The sequence below is a fragment of the Nanorana parkeri genome, unplaced genomic scaffold, assembly GCF_000935625.1.
Source record: "Nanorana parkeri isolate BGI_ZX_2015 unplaced genomic scaffold, ASM93562v1 scaffold978, whole genome shotgun sequence".
In the NCBI taxonomy this organism is placed as follows: domain Eukaryota; kingdom Metazoa; phylum Chordata; class Amphibia; order Anura; family Dicroglossidae; genus Nanorana; species Nanorana parkeri.
In genome coordinates, this window is record NW_017307246.1 from 538,274 (window position 1) to 557,762 (window position 19,489).

Here is a 19,489-nt window from a genome sequence, read left to right on the forward strand (position 1 = left end):
TTGGTCAACAGTTTTGTGGTGCACCTCTAATAGGCTAGCCTTATTATCACTCTATCTAAATCTACCAAGATGGATCATCGTATTTACACAAGGCATGTCTCGGGATTGAGAAGAGACAATTTGCTGATTAGCCCACTCTGTAACAGTACCCCTAGATTTAACTGTTACAAGAGAAGGTTAAACTGTTCGACTGTTTAGTTTTAGGCATATGGAGCCAGGGTGGTACACAGTAGTGATAAGTGAATGTTAGAGGTGCACCGAAATTAAATTTTGAAATCAAAACCGAAAATTAAAAAAATGTCAGGCCGAAACTGAAAATGTTTTCTAATATTTAATTTGTATTTATTTTTTCTATTTTATTTGTATTTATTTATTTTTTAATAATAATAACTTGTGTTTATAGTATATATACTAATTATTCGAGTTTCACCTGTATAATTGAGGACACAGTAAACATACCATGTCCTCAATTATTTACAAACAGTCAGCGATCACTAATCGCGGACTGCTTTTAACCTCTCTCCATCATGACTCGATGTCACAGGAAGCTGAGCAGGCAGTGTGGGAGGAAAGCTCGGTCTCCATTGACAGCTGACTCCTCCCCTGCACTTCCGGCTCGGCCTCCTTTGACAGCGGACAGCTGTCTTCGCCCCCACATCGCAGGAGGAGAGCTCAACCTCTTGTGGTAACAACGATAACAGCACCCTCCTCCCTGCACCACTCAGCCTCCTGACAGTTTCTCTCCTCCCCGCTGGATGCAGCGCTGTGTTAGAGGGGACACAAAACAGCACACAGTGGGGAGGAGAGAAACTAGGAATGCACTGCAATGTTTCGGTGTCCCAGTGCTACCAACTTCCCTCTAAGAACAGCCTTATGTGCCTCCCATATAGTTGCCTGTGATATACCTTCCGGCCTATTATCTTGGAAATATTGCTTCAAGGTGATTTCTAATTCCTGTATAATACCCGGATCATGTAGCAAGGAGTCATTCATCTTCCAGTTGTATTGTTTCTCCCCCGCTGCCTGTATGTTCAAGGATAGCGTCACTGGGGCATGGTCCGAAACAATGTCATTTTGCGGCTAGTTTTCATCGGGATCGGACGGGCATCCTGCGGCGGGACTTTTTTTTATTTCGGCGGGTTGGCGGGGGTCCTGCATCCTGATTGACGCTTGATTACATCGATGGAGCCATTTTCTTAAATTTTTTTATTAAAGGATTAGTCAAAAATGGACTGTTTTTTCTTTCAATTAAAGGATTTTGTCAAAAGTCTGGACTTTTTACTAACTATTTGATTTAACCCTTACAAGTAGGGTTAAATCAAGTACCCCTTACTCATTCACATGGGGGGGCGGCATCTGGGTGCCCCCTTATTTAAAGGAGTACCCCGATGCAAATAAGCCCCCTTGTCCGCAGACCCCCACAACCACCGGGTCAGGGTTGTGGGGAAGAGGCCCTTGTCCCCATCGGCACAGGGACACCCTCCCAATCCCGAGGGCACGTGGCCTAGTAAGGCGCAGGGAGGGGGGGCGCTCGATTGTCCCCCCCCTTTCCTGCCCTTCCGGGCCAGTGCTCGGATCAAGGGTCTGGTAGGACTGTTAGGGGGGACCCCACTTTTTTCTCATTTATTGGGGCTGGGGTTCCCCTTTAAAATTCCTACCAGACCTTAAGGGTCTGGTATGGATTTTGGGGGGAACCCCACACACTTTTTTGTTATAACTGGGGGGGATCCCTCCTAACATTCCTACCAGACCTAAAGGGTCTGGTATGAATTGGGGGGGAACCTCACGCTTTTTTTTTTTTCATCTTCTGCAGACTGTAAAAAAAAAATGTCATTTTTTTTCCTAATGTAATTTTGCTGCAACGAACTTCATCCATAAACGAATTTCGGCCGGACTACCGCTAACGAATTTCGTTGCAGCAAAATGACATTAGGGGGAAAAAAATGTAATTTTGTCATTTATGAGATATGCTGGTTTTGCAGGATTTGCACCAGTGGCTTAAGGGCCCTCCTGCGTTCCAAGGTCTCTGGTGCCAAGTCCAGGAAAGTAAATATATTAGCTCCTGCGATCTCAACCTGTGCTGTCTTTCTTAAACAGTCCATGACTTGGGCTTTATCTCCATAATAATCAAACCGTATAATGACATCCCGTGGAGCCTCTCCCCCCCGCTACCCTGGGGCGCAGGGCTCTGTGCTCTGTTCTTGTAATTCCTTAATTGATCTCGCATGCTGATCTAAGCGCTCCTCCGTTTCCTCCACCCTCTTCAATACATGGGATAAGTCTGACTTGATTGTAGTTAAATCAGTCTTTATAGAGTTCTCCATTTTTTTTAGCATAGTTATCAATTCATCTTTAGTAGGTAATGATTTTGCTAATGTATGCAAAGTTAGTTCATTACCTTGATGCGATTCTTCAGAGGTTCCTGATGTTGCTGGTGAAGTAGTTTGATGAGGGGAGGTGTTGTTATCTTCTGTGGTTTCCCCAGCCTGGTCTCTCCTGTGTTCCATGACAGAGGCTCCTTCCTCCACTTGCAATACCGCCCTGGTACAATGTGTCCCCAGTTATTTACAAACACTGGAGTGATCAGCTGATCGCTCCAGTGTTTGTCCTGCACAGAGGACCGGTACATATCACTGATATGTACTGATCCTCTGCCGCTCGGCCACGCACAGAGGGGCTCAGCTTCTCCTCTGGATCTCGCCTGCTCACCCGCGCAGAGGGAGCGGGAGATCCGAGGAGAAGAGAAAAAAGCACTTCAGCCGCGGGGGAAGAAAGGGGGGGCTTGGTTGACGGAGCCGCTGTAACAGCAGCATGTGCAGTGGGGAGAGAGAGAACCGCCGGCTGTCAGATCCAGGCCGAGCTGCTCTCCTCACCGCATGCTGCTGTGATAGCGGCTCCGTCCCGCGGCGCCAACTGCAGCTTCACTTTTCCTTGGATCCCCGCTGAATACAGATGGAGAGAAAAGCGGGGATCCAGAGAAGACAGGACATCGCGATCTACCAGTGATTGGTACGCGATCGACTGGTAGATCGTGATCGACCTTATGGGCACCCCTGTCCTAGTACAATGCCATATGTCTTGAATGGTTCTGCACACTAGCATGCCGGCTGGCTGTGTGTAACCTTTTATTAGATATGGTAATGTATTACTTGCAGTCAGCAATGTGGGTAGCTATTTAACACCACTGACAACCCTGCTGGCCTACGCCAAGGCTTGTTGCAGGAATCAATCTTTAGTTGTACATGACATAATTAAAGGGGAGTAATTACAGACAAAAGATAAAAGTTAGTAGAGATATGATACAAGATGGGAACAGGAGCCTGCTTGCATGAACCTACTCTGGGAAGTGGAGAAGTGTAATATACAATAGGTAAAGAGAATCGCAGGAGCTGTAGGTGATTGGAATGAGTTACACTGTGATGAATAGTTAGAGCAGAAAGGGAGATGGATAAGCAGTTTTAAAGAGGTGGGTTTTTAGACACTTTTAAAATATGTTAAGGCACAGACTAGTGTATTGGGATCTCAGGCTGGGTTCACACCTAGGCGTATCGAATATGCGCTTTTGTCACGTGTTTCGGCCGCGATTCGCTGTAAAAAAACCTGTGCGCCAAATGCGCGTTTACGAGGGCTACCTGGCTGTATCCCAATGGATACGCGTGGCAAATACGCCCCAAAAAAGCTCCTGTACTTCGTTCCTGCGCGCTGCAAAACGCCCAGGTGGGAACCATGCCCATAGGCAATCATTGGTTTTCACATGTTGAGCGTTTTACAGAGCGTAGGAACACGCTGTAAACCGCCCAGTTGTGAACCAGGCCTCAGAGAATGAGGCTGTTCTACAGAAATCCCGTAGTCTTGCAGAAGATGAGGTTATAGGAGAGAAGGCACATTCGCAGGTCTTTGGAAGAATGTAGATGATTTGGAGAGTATTTGTGCAAAAGGTAAAACATGTAGGTGAAGTTGTTTTGAAAGTGAAGCATAGTAACACACATTTTATACTCAGAAAGATTGGTGAAGAGTTTAAAAGAGATGAGAAGAGGTGGGAGAGATAGTTCTATGCTGCAGTATACATGATAGGTGAGTCTTGTTAAAGATATATCAAACAGGGGGTACATTGAAGTAGTTCAGACATGAGATATTGAGATAATAACGAACAAGGTGGTATCTCAGACTCTATCCACATAGTAGATGGAATGGAGACAGTAAGATGGCCACTATTACTGTAAGCTGAAAAGTGAATACCACCATCTACCTCTAGCAGTTGCAAAAGTAGGCTGTGAGTTAACAGTACACGTCATCCATTTAGCAGCAGCTATTACACAGTCAGTGTTTGCTATCTGCCAGTGCTCATTACTAGCTGCCAAAAAATCTACTCAAGCAATGAGAAAAATGCACTGGTCTAAGTGACATTTAACAGTTATCTGACCATCAGATAAACAAATTATTATCATCATATTCAATATATGATTTTGTTACATGGACACAAAAGATCAATGTTGTCAATGTTGCTGGAGACATGGATTTTACAATCAGTTGGGATACTAAAGACTACAACCTTTCCATAGAGGCCATTTATATATTTACATTTTACATATACATTTACAGTATATTTAGCTGACATAGCTAAGTGGTGTTCAGTCCACTAGTAAGAAAAGTGAAGCACTACTTGTGTGGGCAGTTCTTTTTAAAGTCATTACCAAGAGTTTGGAATGTAATATATTTCAGGCAGTAAAAATGTTCTCAGACATCATGAGATTATACAGAATTGAAGACAATTTACAGTGTACCTACTACTGTGGCTATTTTTTGTACATGTCAAAAGTATTTTTTTTAAATGTATATATGTATATACAGTGTATGTATGTATATATATCTATACACTTATGCTAACTAGGTTTTTACTGTGTAAGTTTCTTGACCAGTTGACCATACTGTCAACAGCTGTAGGGAATTTTGTCAAAAGAAACCTGTTTAGTTAACTAGCATCAAAGGGTAATTATACTGGCCAATCAGAAATCCTTTCAGTGTTAGTTAATGGCACTAAACTATATATGAATTCAGTGCCTAAAGTGGCTGGGGGAATCAGAGACACGAAGAAAGACACATAGTTGCATTTATAGATTGGAAATATATGCTGGGTGGAGTGTGTCCTTATGGAACCTTATTTATTTTATTTTGATTATTACTCTGTCGGAATGTTTCTGTTCCTCTGTTTTTGGAGTAAACGCTACTCTCTAGCAAAGAAACGAGGTTGCCTGGATATTTCCAGAAGATCCAATTTTTACAACACACATAAATATATATATCCACTTATATGTTTATGCACTCCCCATTTACCACTACATTTGGTGCTGTGCAAGTGACCAGAAGGAGCGTTAAGAATTTATACCAGAAGTTGGAGGTGAAAGAGGTCATGTGGGGATTTGTGACAGAAGACCGGTGAGGGGAAACATAGGAGCAGACCTGGGAGGACCCAAAAACTGTGCTTTGACTTAAAAGTCTGGTAGTGACATAGGAGTCTGACCCGCACATTGAAGTTTGGAACACCACAACTGTAATCTGGGGACTGGTAGACTGATCAGAACACTGTGTCTTGGACCAGAAGACCTGAACTGTGCACGGCAGATGCAACAACAAGACCGAGCCTCAAATGCTGTAAGTACACAATATTTCCTTTTTATTAGTATTAATAATATAGGTAGATAAAATGCTCACTAAATGTGAGGAAAGTGTAAGTTCTGACAAAGTTAACAGATGGGTGTTAAAATGTATTAAGCGGCATGGTGGTCCTTTTGAAATGGACCTTAATGTAAGCAGACATGGACCTTAATGAGAGAGAATTTTTAGAGAAAAATGTTTTTGATAGCAAAATTTCTGAGAGCAATTTGTTTAGCGTTAAAACATTCTGTCAGGGGTAAGGATGAGGAAATTGCCAAATTTATACAGCAGGGGTGACCCACACCCACAGCGCCAGCCCTGCCTACCCCTGATTTAGACTAGGCGAGTTAGGCGGCTGCAAGGCCCTCGTGAGCGTGAGGCCTTAGGCACCTAATTCGCCTAATTAAAGAGCCACCTCTGACTACAGTTTATAACAATAATAATTACACAGGGGAAGTACAGTTTGTAATGCGATGTCTAAAACCAAAAGAACTAGATACAATTCTTAAAGAGATAGGAATGGTTCCTCTCCATGATATAAACAGATTTTTAAAAATGGTTTTGTGATTTGCAGTGTGCTAGAGAAATGTACAACCTAAACCCATCTGATGTAGAGAGAGTAATGCAAAATGCCATAGGAAACAGTCTGTGGATGAGATTTAACATATCTGTGTCCAGCCACTCCGAACCAGATATACACTAAAGGAACTGCTGTGTGCATTGTATGGTGCTCAGTCTGAAGTTGCCATACATGGGAAGATCAAACAAATGCAAAATTAATCTCCCTATGAGTTATGGTTGTCACCCGTCCGGTATTCTCCCGGACAGTCCAGTTTTTGAGTCTTGTGTCCGGGCGTCAGGCCAGCTGACGCCCGGACACAAGACACTAAGTTCCGTTAACGGGACTTTAAATTTTTCTTACAGATACGGCTGTCGAGGAGGTCCTACGCTTCTGCTGACATGGAGACCAAGCCACACTTCACAGATACAGCATGTGAGACCTGGAGAGATCAGGGATGTGTTAACTGTGGCGGGTGGGTGTACTTGTTGACGGGCAGAAGCCAGAGGCAGCTGAAGCAGAGATAGGATGTTGCTGTCTGGTGGCGGGGAAACAACTGAGAAGAGTCTCTGACTTTCTGACACTTTGTTTGCACCCTGATTGGTGCACAGCCCAGGCAACTCTAGTGACCACATTAACTATGTGCAGGCCAGCTCAGTGTATTGCTTATGCATCTGATTAGACTCTCATCAGATGCATAAGCAATACACTGAGTCTAATCATTAGAGGAACCTGACCCGGCGGATGCATTATCTAGTCCTCTCTAGCACACATCCCATTCATTATATGATGGAATGTGTAACATTATGCCTGTTGCCAGTACTAATCACTTTGGGAAGCAGTGGGTTAACCCATACATCACTGCTTCTCTGCCGATCCCCCTAGTGCAGCTCTTCTGCAGAAGTTGTCATGTGTGATGATAATGCCATAATACAACTGGCCTACTACAATCAGAATCCAGTTCACTTTGATCAGCTTGCTTTATTGTCACATTTATAGATTTCTATCTGTATAGAGAGGACTGCAGTATGCTGGGAATGGTTTGGTGTGAATGCTGTGTAACATGGTTATTCGTTTAGACATAGGTATTGCTGGGATTTGTAGTCCTCTGGACCCCTGGTGAGATACCGCATAGCCTTCCTGAAAGCCTCCATAGCCCACCTGAGAGCCCACGGAGTCCCCACCCGAGAGCCCGCACAGCCCTTGTGAGAGCCCGCACAGGCCACCTGGGACAACAGGGCGCCCCTCCAGAAAAACACCAAGTATGTAGCTTCCTATTATTTTGTATTGATCTATAATGCATTGCTGGGATTTGTATTCCTCTAAAGATAGTCTCCTTACTCTCTCTCCTGCTTGCCTATTCTCCCCCCAAAAAAATGGCCACGCGTGGCGCTAGAGTTTTTCGGTTTCACTGGAAGAAAAGGTGGCAACCCTACTATGAGCTGTCACACAGAATAACAACTGTGATGGAACTTTTAGATTTTAAGAGGTCTGCATTTGAGTGTGGAGGCTTGGTGCATCAGATCAGGGCTTTAAATGAATATATCAGGGAGAACATTTTATTAGTTACCCCAAATTCACATGATTTAAATGACATATTGGTAAGAGCGGATAACTCATGGAGAAAATCCAATACCGAAGCTGTTAGAGTTGATGTTGCGACATTGTTTAGGACAGATGCTGAGCGTAAACATCACCAGGTAAAGATTGAGCCAAACACCCAGGGAAGATTTACCAGGTCAAACACACGTTATCATAATGTACAAAACAAAATTAAACAAAATATATAGCATAAGTCCAAGACCTGGATACCATTTTCTCAGCTAAAACAAGAAGATGACCATCTGAAAATGTAATATAATAAAATAAGGACAGAGCGTGATAAGTTAAAGGAGGAAAATGAGAAACTTTACAATGAACTCGCAGATTAAAGGCAGAGAGAGCTGGACGTCCTTCAGATCTCACTGAATTGTTATGATGTTAACATAGTATGCAAATCACACCTCTAAGGCAGTGGGCGTAAATTAGTGAAGAGATGTAAAAAAAAAGATGTAATTCTTGTTTCTTTTAATTTAAACCACAGTGTTTATGGGCTTTGCTAATGCATTTGCGGAGAGTTTGTGTCTTTCTGGTCACTTTGAAGACAAGAGGCAATGATTACCCTATTTTACAAGTGAACTACAGGAAGTGGGCTAGTGGGGGAGATGACAGGAGGAATGGAGAATCCTGCAATCTAACTCTGGATTGATAGAGAAATGTGTCATTTGTGTTGCTACAATTTACTGGACACCACTATAAGAACAATTAAAAGGACTGTTTGGTTTGGAGCATCGGAATTCTGAACTCTCTCACTATTCATGGAGCATTGGACTGCACATTCTGAACTTTTTCTTTCTTCAATCTATTGTGTCTTAGTTTTTTTTATATATTCATTAATGTTTGTCCTTTACGCTATCTTTATTTTTTTTTAAATCAGAGAGAAGTGTTAAGACCGAATATTCATAATTATGTGTAAGCAAATGAAGTATGAGGTAAGATACTCTTGTAGCCCCCATCCCCTTTTGTGAGGTGGCTACTAGAAATTTTGTAATTGCCAGAGCTGTAGTCAGCCTGGCTGGTGTATAGATGGCAATTATCATGTTAATTCCATATGTCTGGCATTGATTGTACCTACCTGGGTGGAGTGTGACTCTGCTGCAGTGTGGGACAGCCAACGAGGGGCACTGTGAGTGTGTGTGCAGTTCACCAGCCAATCACTGGGGCTCTCTCGACCAGTGTTGCATGCTGGGTAAGTGCTTATGTACTCGGGGGAATTGCAATGTGCTCAGTCTCATGCCAGCCATGGATTAGTCCAGGTTGGGGTGCTGTCTAGCCTGCCCCCCGCAGGCTAGGCATGATGCCTGGGGGTGGAGATGCTGGAGTGTGGGAAAGAATCTGCTGGGCCTCAAGTCTAGAAGAGGTCTCTGCTGTTAAGAGGAGAACCTGGGAAGCTGATGGCTGCTGGAGGTGCTCGGAACATAGTGGACCTCAGGAGCACGTCTTGTGTCTCTCCTGCTGAACATCTGTGCTCATCCCTGCTCAATTTTCTATTCAACTGTGCTACAAACAGATCTACACCGAGATGCTAAAAAGGGGCTGGTGAGCCTGGAGTCTATATCTGTACTACCCTGGATGTCTAGGATCCCTATACCCTCTCTCCCTAGTGTGAAGATGTTAATAAAAGTTCTTTAGCATTATACTTTTGGAGTAGGTATCAGCTTTGTGAGCATTAGAAGAGGGCGACTAATGCTAATGGGGCAGCTGAAGACCAAAACCCCTAGACAAACTAGTGATGACCCAGGTTATTCTAGCGGCTCCTTTGGGGGTGAGCGCTACACTCACATTGGCTCTGTAGAACAAAACATACTTGGTGTCCGAGTATGTATACATCGATGCTCAGACTGGGCACATTAAGAAATAATACTATGGGTGGTTGGCTCTAAATTTATAAGAGGGATGAGTGAAATGTATCACTCTAGATGTCATTTGAACTTTGTTGAATCAGTTGTTTATAATATGCTGAAGACTATCAATGTATGTGTGGCTAAGATATTGACAAGGACAATCTACTGCAGATTCATCTGGTTTGATAACAATGCAAAGTTGTCACTACCTACACTATCTTATGATCCTGTTCCGTGGGATATATTGTACTGGATGGTCTCAGCCACTGCTCCAAGGAAAGCAAGGTGGGGTGAAACAAATAGGGCTCTAGCAAATGGCAAATTAAAGTTTCTGCTGGCAGAAGTTCCATCATGGGCTGGTGATGCAGATTGCCTAAGCTGAGCAACTGACCTTTGATGTTGATGAAACCCCTGAGAGGAAATCCTGGAAACATACATTTAGAGCTTCTAAAACAGCAGCAACAAGTATTACTTTCATTGAGATGATGATAGATGACTCATGTAACAGAGTCAGACCCAGGACTGGACTGTGGATCATCTTGTCTTTACGCAATATTCAGTATCCTTGTTTGGACTAAGGAGAACTACAAGATGTGAAATGAGGCCCAAGCTACATAGGCCGCTGATACTTGTCATGGTCTAAACCATATTATATAACAACGGTTTCATGTGGGTTAAGTAGATGCTGTTGAAGAGAAATGTAACTGGTTTCAAAAAAAGTGCATATTTTTATGAGCGATTGTGGAACATTGATTACCTCATAAGCCCCAATGTAACCCTTCTAATTGATAATATGCAATTGGTTTACTTGAAGTTGATCAATTGTGGATAAAACCAAACCAATCCAAGTGGGGGTGTGTGTTGTAAATTATGATTGAAATAGATATATTTGGGATATATGTGGTGTGATGTTCGGGGATATTAGCACATAGGGTGAGAGCTTAAGAATGCAATCTACTTGCAATATCTTCAGTTTAAGGGCTCGGTAGCCCACTTTTATTCAACACAAAGTTCATATATCCATCTTGGATGCGCACGCAGGGGTTGTTCAGCGTAATCTTCAAGAAAGGATTTAAAGCAAAACACAAGAATAGCCTCCAGGCTTCCACTTTAAACATTGGCACTTCTGACCCACTGGTCCTCTTTGAAGTGCTGTCCTGTCCTCCACTTGTACTGGTGGCCCCTCAGGCTCACGGCTCTCCCAGCCTCCCTGGCTGTCCTAGTGTGCCTCCAGCACTCTCACCACCTGACTCCTCTCTGACTTCTGAGGGCGTTCTCCTGACACCTGAACGCTAATTCCCCTAGCCAGCATCCTTTTCTTAATGGTTGTGCACACCTGTGCAATTATCGAGTGCTGGCCACTGCTAAAGCCTGGACCCAGGACTAGGGATCTCATCTTTCCTCCAGAATCACCTTGAAACCTCCCAGTTCCAGGATCCCAAGCAGAATCCAGACAATCCCTTGCTTCCCGACACGTCTCAGCCCATCTGACTGAGAGTCCCAGGTAATCGTCTCATCCAATTCTACAGTGGGATTGCCACACAATACCACAGTGGATAAATGCTTATGTGCTGAAGGAAATTCTTTTGGCTGATGTTATTCGACGCATTTATGCTAACTAGGTTTTTATTATGTAAGTTTCTTGACCAGTTGACCCTACTGATGTTGATTGTACAGAATGGAACAGCTGTAGGGAATTTTGTCAGAAGAAACCTGTTTAGTTAAAAGAGAACTATGGGATAAGTGTTTTTCCCCATAATTGTCTTTAGGGTCACAGGAGGACATATACTAACCTCCTCCTGTGACCCAAGCTCAATATATAGCGGGCTATTGCCCGCTATATACTGAGAGCGCCGCAGCCGGGACGGATCCCGACAATACTGTCGAGATCCACCCAGCTGCGTGAGTGACAGCGGGCTCTGCCTATCTAGAGGCAGAGCCAGCTGTGCCCTCCCCGTTAGTTCCTCCACTCCGCGCTGGGGGATTGGAGGGGAAATCCCTGTGGGGAGCGGTGACCGACAGTCACCGCTCACTGCAGGGAGATGACCGGGAAGCGAGTGGATCAGCAGGATGTTTCTGCTCAATTCCTGATCGATAGAGTCGACCTGTGATGTCTTTGTCACAGGTCGGCTCTAACTATGAGGATGAGTGGAAATCCCTCATCTCATAGCTCTCCTTTAACTAACATCAAAGGGGAAATTAGACCAGCCAATCAGAAATCCTTTCAGTGTTAGTGAATGGCACTAAACTGTATATGAATTCAGAGCCTGAAGTGACTTAGGAATCAGAGACATGAAGAGAGACACATAGTTGCATACAGTATATAGTATAGATTGGAAATATATGCTGGGTGGAGTGGGGCCTTATGGAGCCTTTGTCATCTGAGGTCTAAATATTTTATTTTGATTATTACTGTTTCTGTTCATTTGTTTTTGGATTAAACACTTCTCTCTGCCCTGCAATCTGGCTGTTAAGCAGTAAACAGGGGGGTTAATATTTGAACATCCCATGGCACACCCAATAAATAAAGTGTAGTAGTGAGAGGCTGGGGGTAGTGATTCAGTCTGTGCTGAGATTGAGAGCTGACCAAACAGTCCAGTGAACAGCCAGAAGGCTAAAGGCTTTGTTGCGGTTTTGTCTTCTAAAAAACTATGCAAGGAGGAACTTTGATGCTTGTTTTATTTTGTGAACAAATAAAAGCAGACAAGAAGCCCTTAACCCTTTCACAGCCAAAGCCATATTTGCACGCATTTTAAAATGCACATTTTAGGCCTGAAAATTACTTAAACTTGCATATATTTCCTAAAAAGCAGAGACCCTGTAAAATAAAAAGGTGGTAGTTTAATAAAAAGGGGCAGTGGTGCCGGGACGACATGGAGGGGGGTAGAGCTGCAGTTAATCGATTTAGTCGATTAAAATCGACGATTGAAAACGTTGGCAACGTTTTCGAAGGTGTAGTGCACATGTCAGAGCCCCAGGAAGCCATCAGGTAGCTTCATAGCCGCCTGAATCACTTCCAATGTAAAGCCAACAGTTGGCTTTATGCATGTAAACCCACTACTGGATGAAATAGCAGCCGGGACTCTGCTTAAAGGGGCCCGCTGCTGCCAAGATATGACACATGTCGGCAGCAGCAAAAGGGTTAAATGAACTTTGGTATCTGGACTACCTCTCTTCAAGCCCTATATTTGAAGCTGGTCCCATACAATTGGTGGAGAATGCAGGCACAATTGGTCTTAAGAAGATTGCATTTTAAGGTATCACCGTAGACAGGACAAGACATCAAGGTTTTTTCCACAACAGAATACAAATTACCTCTCTTGTCACATGTCAAGATTCCTGTTCCTCCTTAGTGCTGGAGACACACCAGTACCTGGACTTTGTCCCACAGTGTCTAAATCAGGAGACCTTAGCAGGGAATAATCCCGTGTTGTAGGAGGAACCACCTGTTCTGGAATCCCATCATATAGCCTAGGAGATGAGTTTTCTCCAAAAAAAAAAAAAAGGATCTTCCCCCGGGTCAGGAACTACCTGTTCCTCAGAGGAAGATGAGTTAGTCAGATCAGGAGCTAGACCCAAAACACAGGGGAGGGGTAAGATCATCTGAGAGGGGATGGAATAGAAAGGGGTGCTGCGGAGAAGAAGGCCACTCAACACCTGACTTTCCTGCAACAGATGAGACAAAGACCTTCCTGACTAATGAAGAGGGACATGAGAGCAAATATGCTGAGGACCCTTCTACTAAAGAACCATATTTGTTTAAACTGCCTGCAAGCAATAAAGGTCCCAGTACCAATTGCTGATAAAATGTTTCGCAGAATTGTAACGGCACTAAGCCCATCAGGGAGGTGTTGCCCACTAGGACATGTGGTGACTCTTTTCTCCACATGAGGTCGCCTGAGCATTCTACAATGGAGATACCATGAAAAGGCCTTAGGGCAGACACTGAAGCCAACCCACGGGTACACACCAGGCATGCAGGGGTGACAGTAATGAGTCAGAGCCTTAGTAGGACGGTAAACAGCCACTGCTGACCATACAGGTCAAAGTGTCCCTCTGAGTAGGGACCAGAATGGTGAATCTGATCAATATCAAGCACCACTGCAGGCCAGCAAGTGCTGGGGGGGTCCAGAACCCCTTGGGTGCTTTCAATCCTTCGAGGAATACCTCAAAGAGCAGGTGCAGTAGGAATGTCTTTGCAGGTGTGGGAACTCTGAAAGACCTGAGGCAGCAGGCTGATCCTCCAGATGCAGAGTAGTGGGTACTGCATCAATAAGGGACAAAATGGTCTTGAAAATCTGAGCTAATGTGAGAAGACTGTGATTCCTTAAAATAAATCTGATTAGAAAGAGACTCAGAGGACCCTTAATTCAATGGCACAGCCTCTTCTATTTTTGGGTGTATCCTACTTTCATATGTCAGCTTATATATCCCTTTTCGATTGTAAGTCCTCAGGGGCAGGGCCCTCCTTGCCATCTTGTCTTGAATTGTATTGTGATTGTAATGTCTTCCCTATATTGTAAAGCGCTGCGCAAACTGTTGGCGCTATATAAATCCTGTATAATAATAATAATATAGCGGGAGACAGCAATAAATAAGTGGTATCCAGGAGGATAATCTCATAGGCTGTTTTTTTCCAGCCCAGCAAAATACATTTGTTATTTCAAAGTGCACTGTGATCATACACAAAACTAACTATATAACTAAATATACAAATAAAGTGACAATAAATGTCCATATAAATTGTGTTAATTAATGTGTTAATAATCAAATACAGTACTTCACTAACACTTGATGGGATCAGTTCAGAGATTTTCCCCTCTGAAGGACTTTTATCAACAATTTTCTGTTCAGAATTCCCCTCAAGTTAACATATACATAGAGAAGACAGAATCTCCACAGTGTAAAACCGCAGCTATTCAATGAATAAAACAAAGTAAAAACTCACTCATGGAAATGTACTATTACAGAACTACATATATCTGCTGTGGGTGCCCTTCTCACCGCTCAAGCCTTGTGGCAGAAGCGCTTCTTGAGCGCTACTCAATGTGTTCCGCATATCTCCTCTCCTCTCTCAGAATACCTTTAAGCATATAAATTGTCTTTTCCTAATCGACCACAAGATGTCATCATCATATCCAACCCAGCAGTACAGTGCAGGCAGCTTTTTGTCTCTTTGCATTAATGTCCTACTGAGAGACAGAGGCGGCTCTAGACTTTGTGAGGCCTTAGGCGAAACTCAAAAACGTTCCGGTCCATGTGCTTGCAGCATTTTTGCTGATCGCACTGGACCGGAACGCATGCACTAATGTGTCACACGTTTGGGTGCCGGCGATCGCAATGCGGGCAGGGAGTGTGACTGCGGTGCCATTGAGTTCAATGCACCACCACTCCCCCTCCCACCGCAAAACAAAGTGAACAGGCCGGGTTGCGTTCCAGAGGCCGAACGCACTGGAATGCACTCCTTATGGTGGAACTGGGCCCTTGGGGCTTGTGCACACCAAATGCAGTGCATTCCAGAGCGGTAGCTGCTCACAAAACTTCCCCCTGCGATTGCGGCACCCGAATAAGTGACATATTATTGTCTGCTTCCGGTCCAGTGCAATCTGCACAAAATAGTGCATGCAGCATTTTTGCAGATCGCACAGGACCGGAACGCATGCACTAATGTGTCACATGTTTGGGTGCCGGCGATCGCACTGCGGGCGGGAAGCGTGGCTGTGGTGCCATTGAGTTCAAAGCACCTCCACGCCCCCTCCCACCCGTAGACAAAGTGAGCTGGCCGTGTTGCATTCCAGAGGCTAAACGCACTGGAGCGCACTCCTTATGGTGGGACTGGACCCTTAGGGCTTGGGCACACAAATTACGGTGCGTTCCAGAGCGGTAGCCGGTAGAACGCACCACAATCGCTCACAAAACTTCCCCCTGAGTTCTGGGGTGTGGAGGGGGCGTGGCGGTGCATTGAAGTCAATGGCACCGCAGACACATCCCCCTCCCGTAGTGTGATCGGACGCGTGACAAAACATTGCCTGCGTTCTGTTCCACTGCAAACGCAAAAAATGCTGCTTGCTCTATTTTTTGCGTTTGCAGTGGAACAGAACGCAGGCAATGTTTTGCCGTGCATCTGATCGCACTGCGGGCGTCGGGGGGGTGGGGGGGTTGCGGCGCAGAAGCAGTGCCATACCCGCCCCCGAACGCAGGGGGAAGTTTGGTGAGCGATTGCAGTGCGTTCCAGCAGCCACCACTCTGGAACGCATCGCAATTGGTGTGAAAGAGCCCTTAGACACTGTGAATTCCTTTTTTTTTTGCTACCCTGTATTTTTTTTATATTTACAAAGTGCAAAAAATACTAATAATTCAGAAATAAATGAAAAGGTAAAGAAAAAAAAAGAAAACAGGGGTGCTTCACTAACCTGAACTCCTGATCGAGGGGTCAACTCCCTGTGTCCCTCCGGTATCAGCCTCCTCCGATTCCACCGCTGGCTGCTGCAGGAGCGGAAGGGCACGACACCCCGCGCGGGCTCTCTCCTCTCTCTGCAGGAGAGGATGTAGGAACTGGCGGAAGTAGTTCCGGCCGCCAGTACTAGCAGGAGAAACCGCGACGGAGGACCCGCCGTGCGGATTCTACTCTGCAAGTGACAGATCCGGGGGGGTGGGGTGTCGGTGCGGTACGGAGGCTGCGGGGGGAATTGCCGGAGCCCCATTCTCTCCGTGAGGAAATCGCTGCTCCCTCTGCTCAAGGGCTGAGTCAAGTGAGGTGGAGCTGTAGTGGAGGCGAGTTAGGTGGCCACGAGGCCCTCATGAGCGCGAGGCCTAAGGCGACCGCCTAACTTGCCTAATTAGAGAGCCGCCTCTGCTGAGAGAGATCCCAGGTGGAGGTGTGTTAGAGATAGTATATCAAAAAGACACAATTATTGCCTGCAGCTCCAGAACATTGAAGGACAATCTGGATTCTGCCCTAGTCCACAGGCCATGAACTGCCTTGGTCTGCGGTGACAGGTAAAATACCCTGTCCAGGGACCCCGGAAGCCTGTCCCAGTACAACAGAATTTCCTGTTGCAGGATCTGGGTGTGATGTTGACTGAAGGGAATGGCTTTGAAAGAGGCTACCATCAGACCCAGCACCTGCACATAGTGAAGACCACTGACGGTTGCACAATTGACAACCATTAGTCTGAAGTTTAAGAAGCTTCTCTGGAGGTAGAAAAACGTTGGCTACCCCAGAATCTAGCCGAAGAGATGGAACCAGTGCTGAATTCTGGAGATTCAGAATCCAGCCAAATTCCAGAGTCTAAACTGTAGCCGACAGATTGATCTCCAGATCTCCCAAAGCAGTGACAGGCAGAGGGGTGGGCAAGAAGACCCCACTAAAGGGCCGCCTGCAAAACCTTGCGCCCCAGTCAGCATCCGCAGATGTCAAAACAAACAGCTTATAAAACTTGGCAAAGGTGTGAACAGAAGACCAAGTAGCGGCCTTAAAAACCTGAGAAACAGAGGCACCATGGCAAAAGCCCAAGATGCCCCAACTGCCCTAGCAGAATGGGCAGTGACAGGAAAAAATGGCATACGATTGAACAAGCATGCTACGAATCCATCGAGAGATGGTAGCCAAAGACGTGGCCCCGACCTTCCGTAACTCAAACAAAGAAACCGACTCACGGAAGAAAGCCGCATCCTCCATATAAACGCGGAGAGCGCGAACCACATGTAAACAACGCTCTCTCCATCGATGAACGGGCTTCGGAGAAGGTAAGACGACGTCCTCTTGCAAATGAAACGCTGAAACCACCCGAGGTAGGGAGGACGGCCGTGGACGCTGAAAAACCTTGTCCCTATGGAGGACCATTAACGGCGACCTGCAAGACAAGGTCGCCAACTCTGAAACCCTGCGAAAGGAAGTAAACGCCACCAAAAAGGCCCCCTTCTGGGACAGACTCAAAGCGGGAATTCCCTCAACGGTCCAAATGAGGACTCCAGCAACACTGAAGCACCAATGCCAGATCCGAAGGCGACCAGGGGGACCGAACAGGATGAACATTATGTGTAATCCCCTGAACAAAAGTGTGAACCAAGGCAGTTGACACCAATGGTTGCCGAAAAAGAACAGCCAGGGCAGAACCTGGCCTTCCACCGAGCGTAAGGCCAAACCATGACCTACCCAAGTTCTAGCAGAAACAAAGTAGGCCTCCTACGTGCGATGGAAAAACTTTAGAAACAAAAACGGCTTAGCGAGCCCCAAGCATCGTGGAGAAATCTGCATGAAAAACCACGAGCCTTCAACACCTGGCTCCCAACAGCCATGCCGTTAAAGCCAGCGATGGTAAAGAAGGTTGGAACACAGGGCCCTGGGACAGAAGATCAGGACGAAGCGGCAGCCGCCAAGGAACGTCCGCGACCAACCGAACCATGTCCGCGTACCATGCTCACCTCTGCCAACCAGGGGCCACGAGGATGCCGTCGGCCGCTATCCTGCGCAGAAGATGCAGAAAATTATACAGTAGAGGAAAGGCATAAATCAGACCATACCGGTCCCACGGGGTCACCAGGGCATTCACTGCCGCCGCCCAGGAAACCTGGGACCAGGCTAAGAACCGATCGCCAATGTGGTTGAGACGAGACGCCAGGATACCCACATCCGGCGTCCCCCAGCGAAGGCAGATCTGATTAAAGATCTCCAGGCACAATGACCACCCCCCCAAGTCCATCGACTGGCGACTGAGATAGTCGGCCTGCCAACAGTCCACACCCAGAATATACACCACAGAAAGAGCCGGAACATGCTCTGCAGCCCAGGAGAGAATCTCGGCCACGCTACTTGAGCCGCCTAGGTGGTTGATGTAAGCCACTGCCGTGGCATAGTTCGACTGAACCCGAACCGACAGGCCCTGAAGACGGCCCGACCAACGATGGAGAGACAGCCGAATCGCCCAAAGCTCCAACACGTTGATGAACAGACAAGACACCAACGACCTTGCACAGACCAAAAATGCAACTTTGCCTGTGTAGGCAAAATTCTTGCACCGGCCCTGTCCTTGATGTCGATAGAAGCCAGCAGATCCCCCCGGACGAAGACCCGCCACCATGAAGCTGATGGGATTCAATCCAGAACCTGCGGACCCGCCCCCAAAAAAACGGTGGAATTCCCTCTATCTTGAGTACAGTAAACAGGTTTGAATAAAAAAACCTATGAACCTCCCGAGGAGGGCACCGGAACAACCTCCCCTTGAGGCAAGCTGTGCGCCACTGCGCGGTGAAAAAACGTGAGCCGTTGCAGAGGGAGATGCGGGTTGGAAGGAAAAAACCCATCCCCATGACAAGACAGAAACTGTCTCGTAGCCCGAAGAGATCAGCTCCCGCACCAAAGGCCCACAACAGCCGAAGATGCCCCCGCACCCTGGAAACCAGAAGCGGGGGGAGACCTTCATGTGGAAGGGGTTACCTGGGAGGCTTGGGAGACTTAGACTGCCAGGCACGCTTGGAGGCCCTGGAAAGGGAAGGCTTGGAGAACATTCTGCCCTTCTCCGAGGACGGAGGGGCCGAAAAGGTCGCCCATGAGCGGAGAAGGAAGGACCGGGCTTCCGACATCGTCCCTTAGGCTTCCTAGCCTGCGGCAGAAAAGAACTCTTACCTCCCGTCAGATTCTCAATGGTCTCATCCAGCGTAACCCCAAATAAGCGATCCGCTGTGAAGGGAAGCTCCTGCAAAGCCTTCTCGGAGGCCTGATCAGCCGACCAGCACTCAAGCCAAAGCAGGGGACGAAGCGCAACTGCCGAAACTGACAGTTTTGACACCACTGGCGCAGCAACCAAGGCCGAGTCGCAAACACATTCCA

At 46.2% G+C, this 19,489-nt stretch overlaps 1 protein-coding gene across 1 annotated transcript in view; it reads right to left on the reverse strand.

Annotated features, from left to right (window-relative positions):
* Positions 1 to 19,242, reverse strand: part of ADGRD1 (adhesion G protein-coupled receptor D1) — a 486,234-nt gene extending 466,992 nt beyond the window's left edge. Inside the window, exons 1-4 of the mRNA XM_018566815.1 lie at positions 19,097 to 19,242; positions 18,085 to 18,627; positions 17,226 to 17,708; positions 16,666 to 16,801 (exon numbers count right to left, since the gene is read on the reverse strand). Of these exons, the coding sequence (XP_018422317.1) occupies positions 16,666 to 16,801; positions 17,226 to 17,708; positions 18,085 to 18,627; positions 19,097 to 19,242 (1,308 nt within the window). The remainder of the gene's footprint in view (positions 1 to 16,665; positions 16,802 to 17,225; positions 17,709 to 18,084; positions 18,628 to 19,096) is intronic.
* Between the last annotated feature and the right edge of the window lie 247 nt (positions 19,243 to 19,489).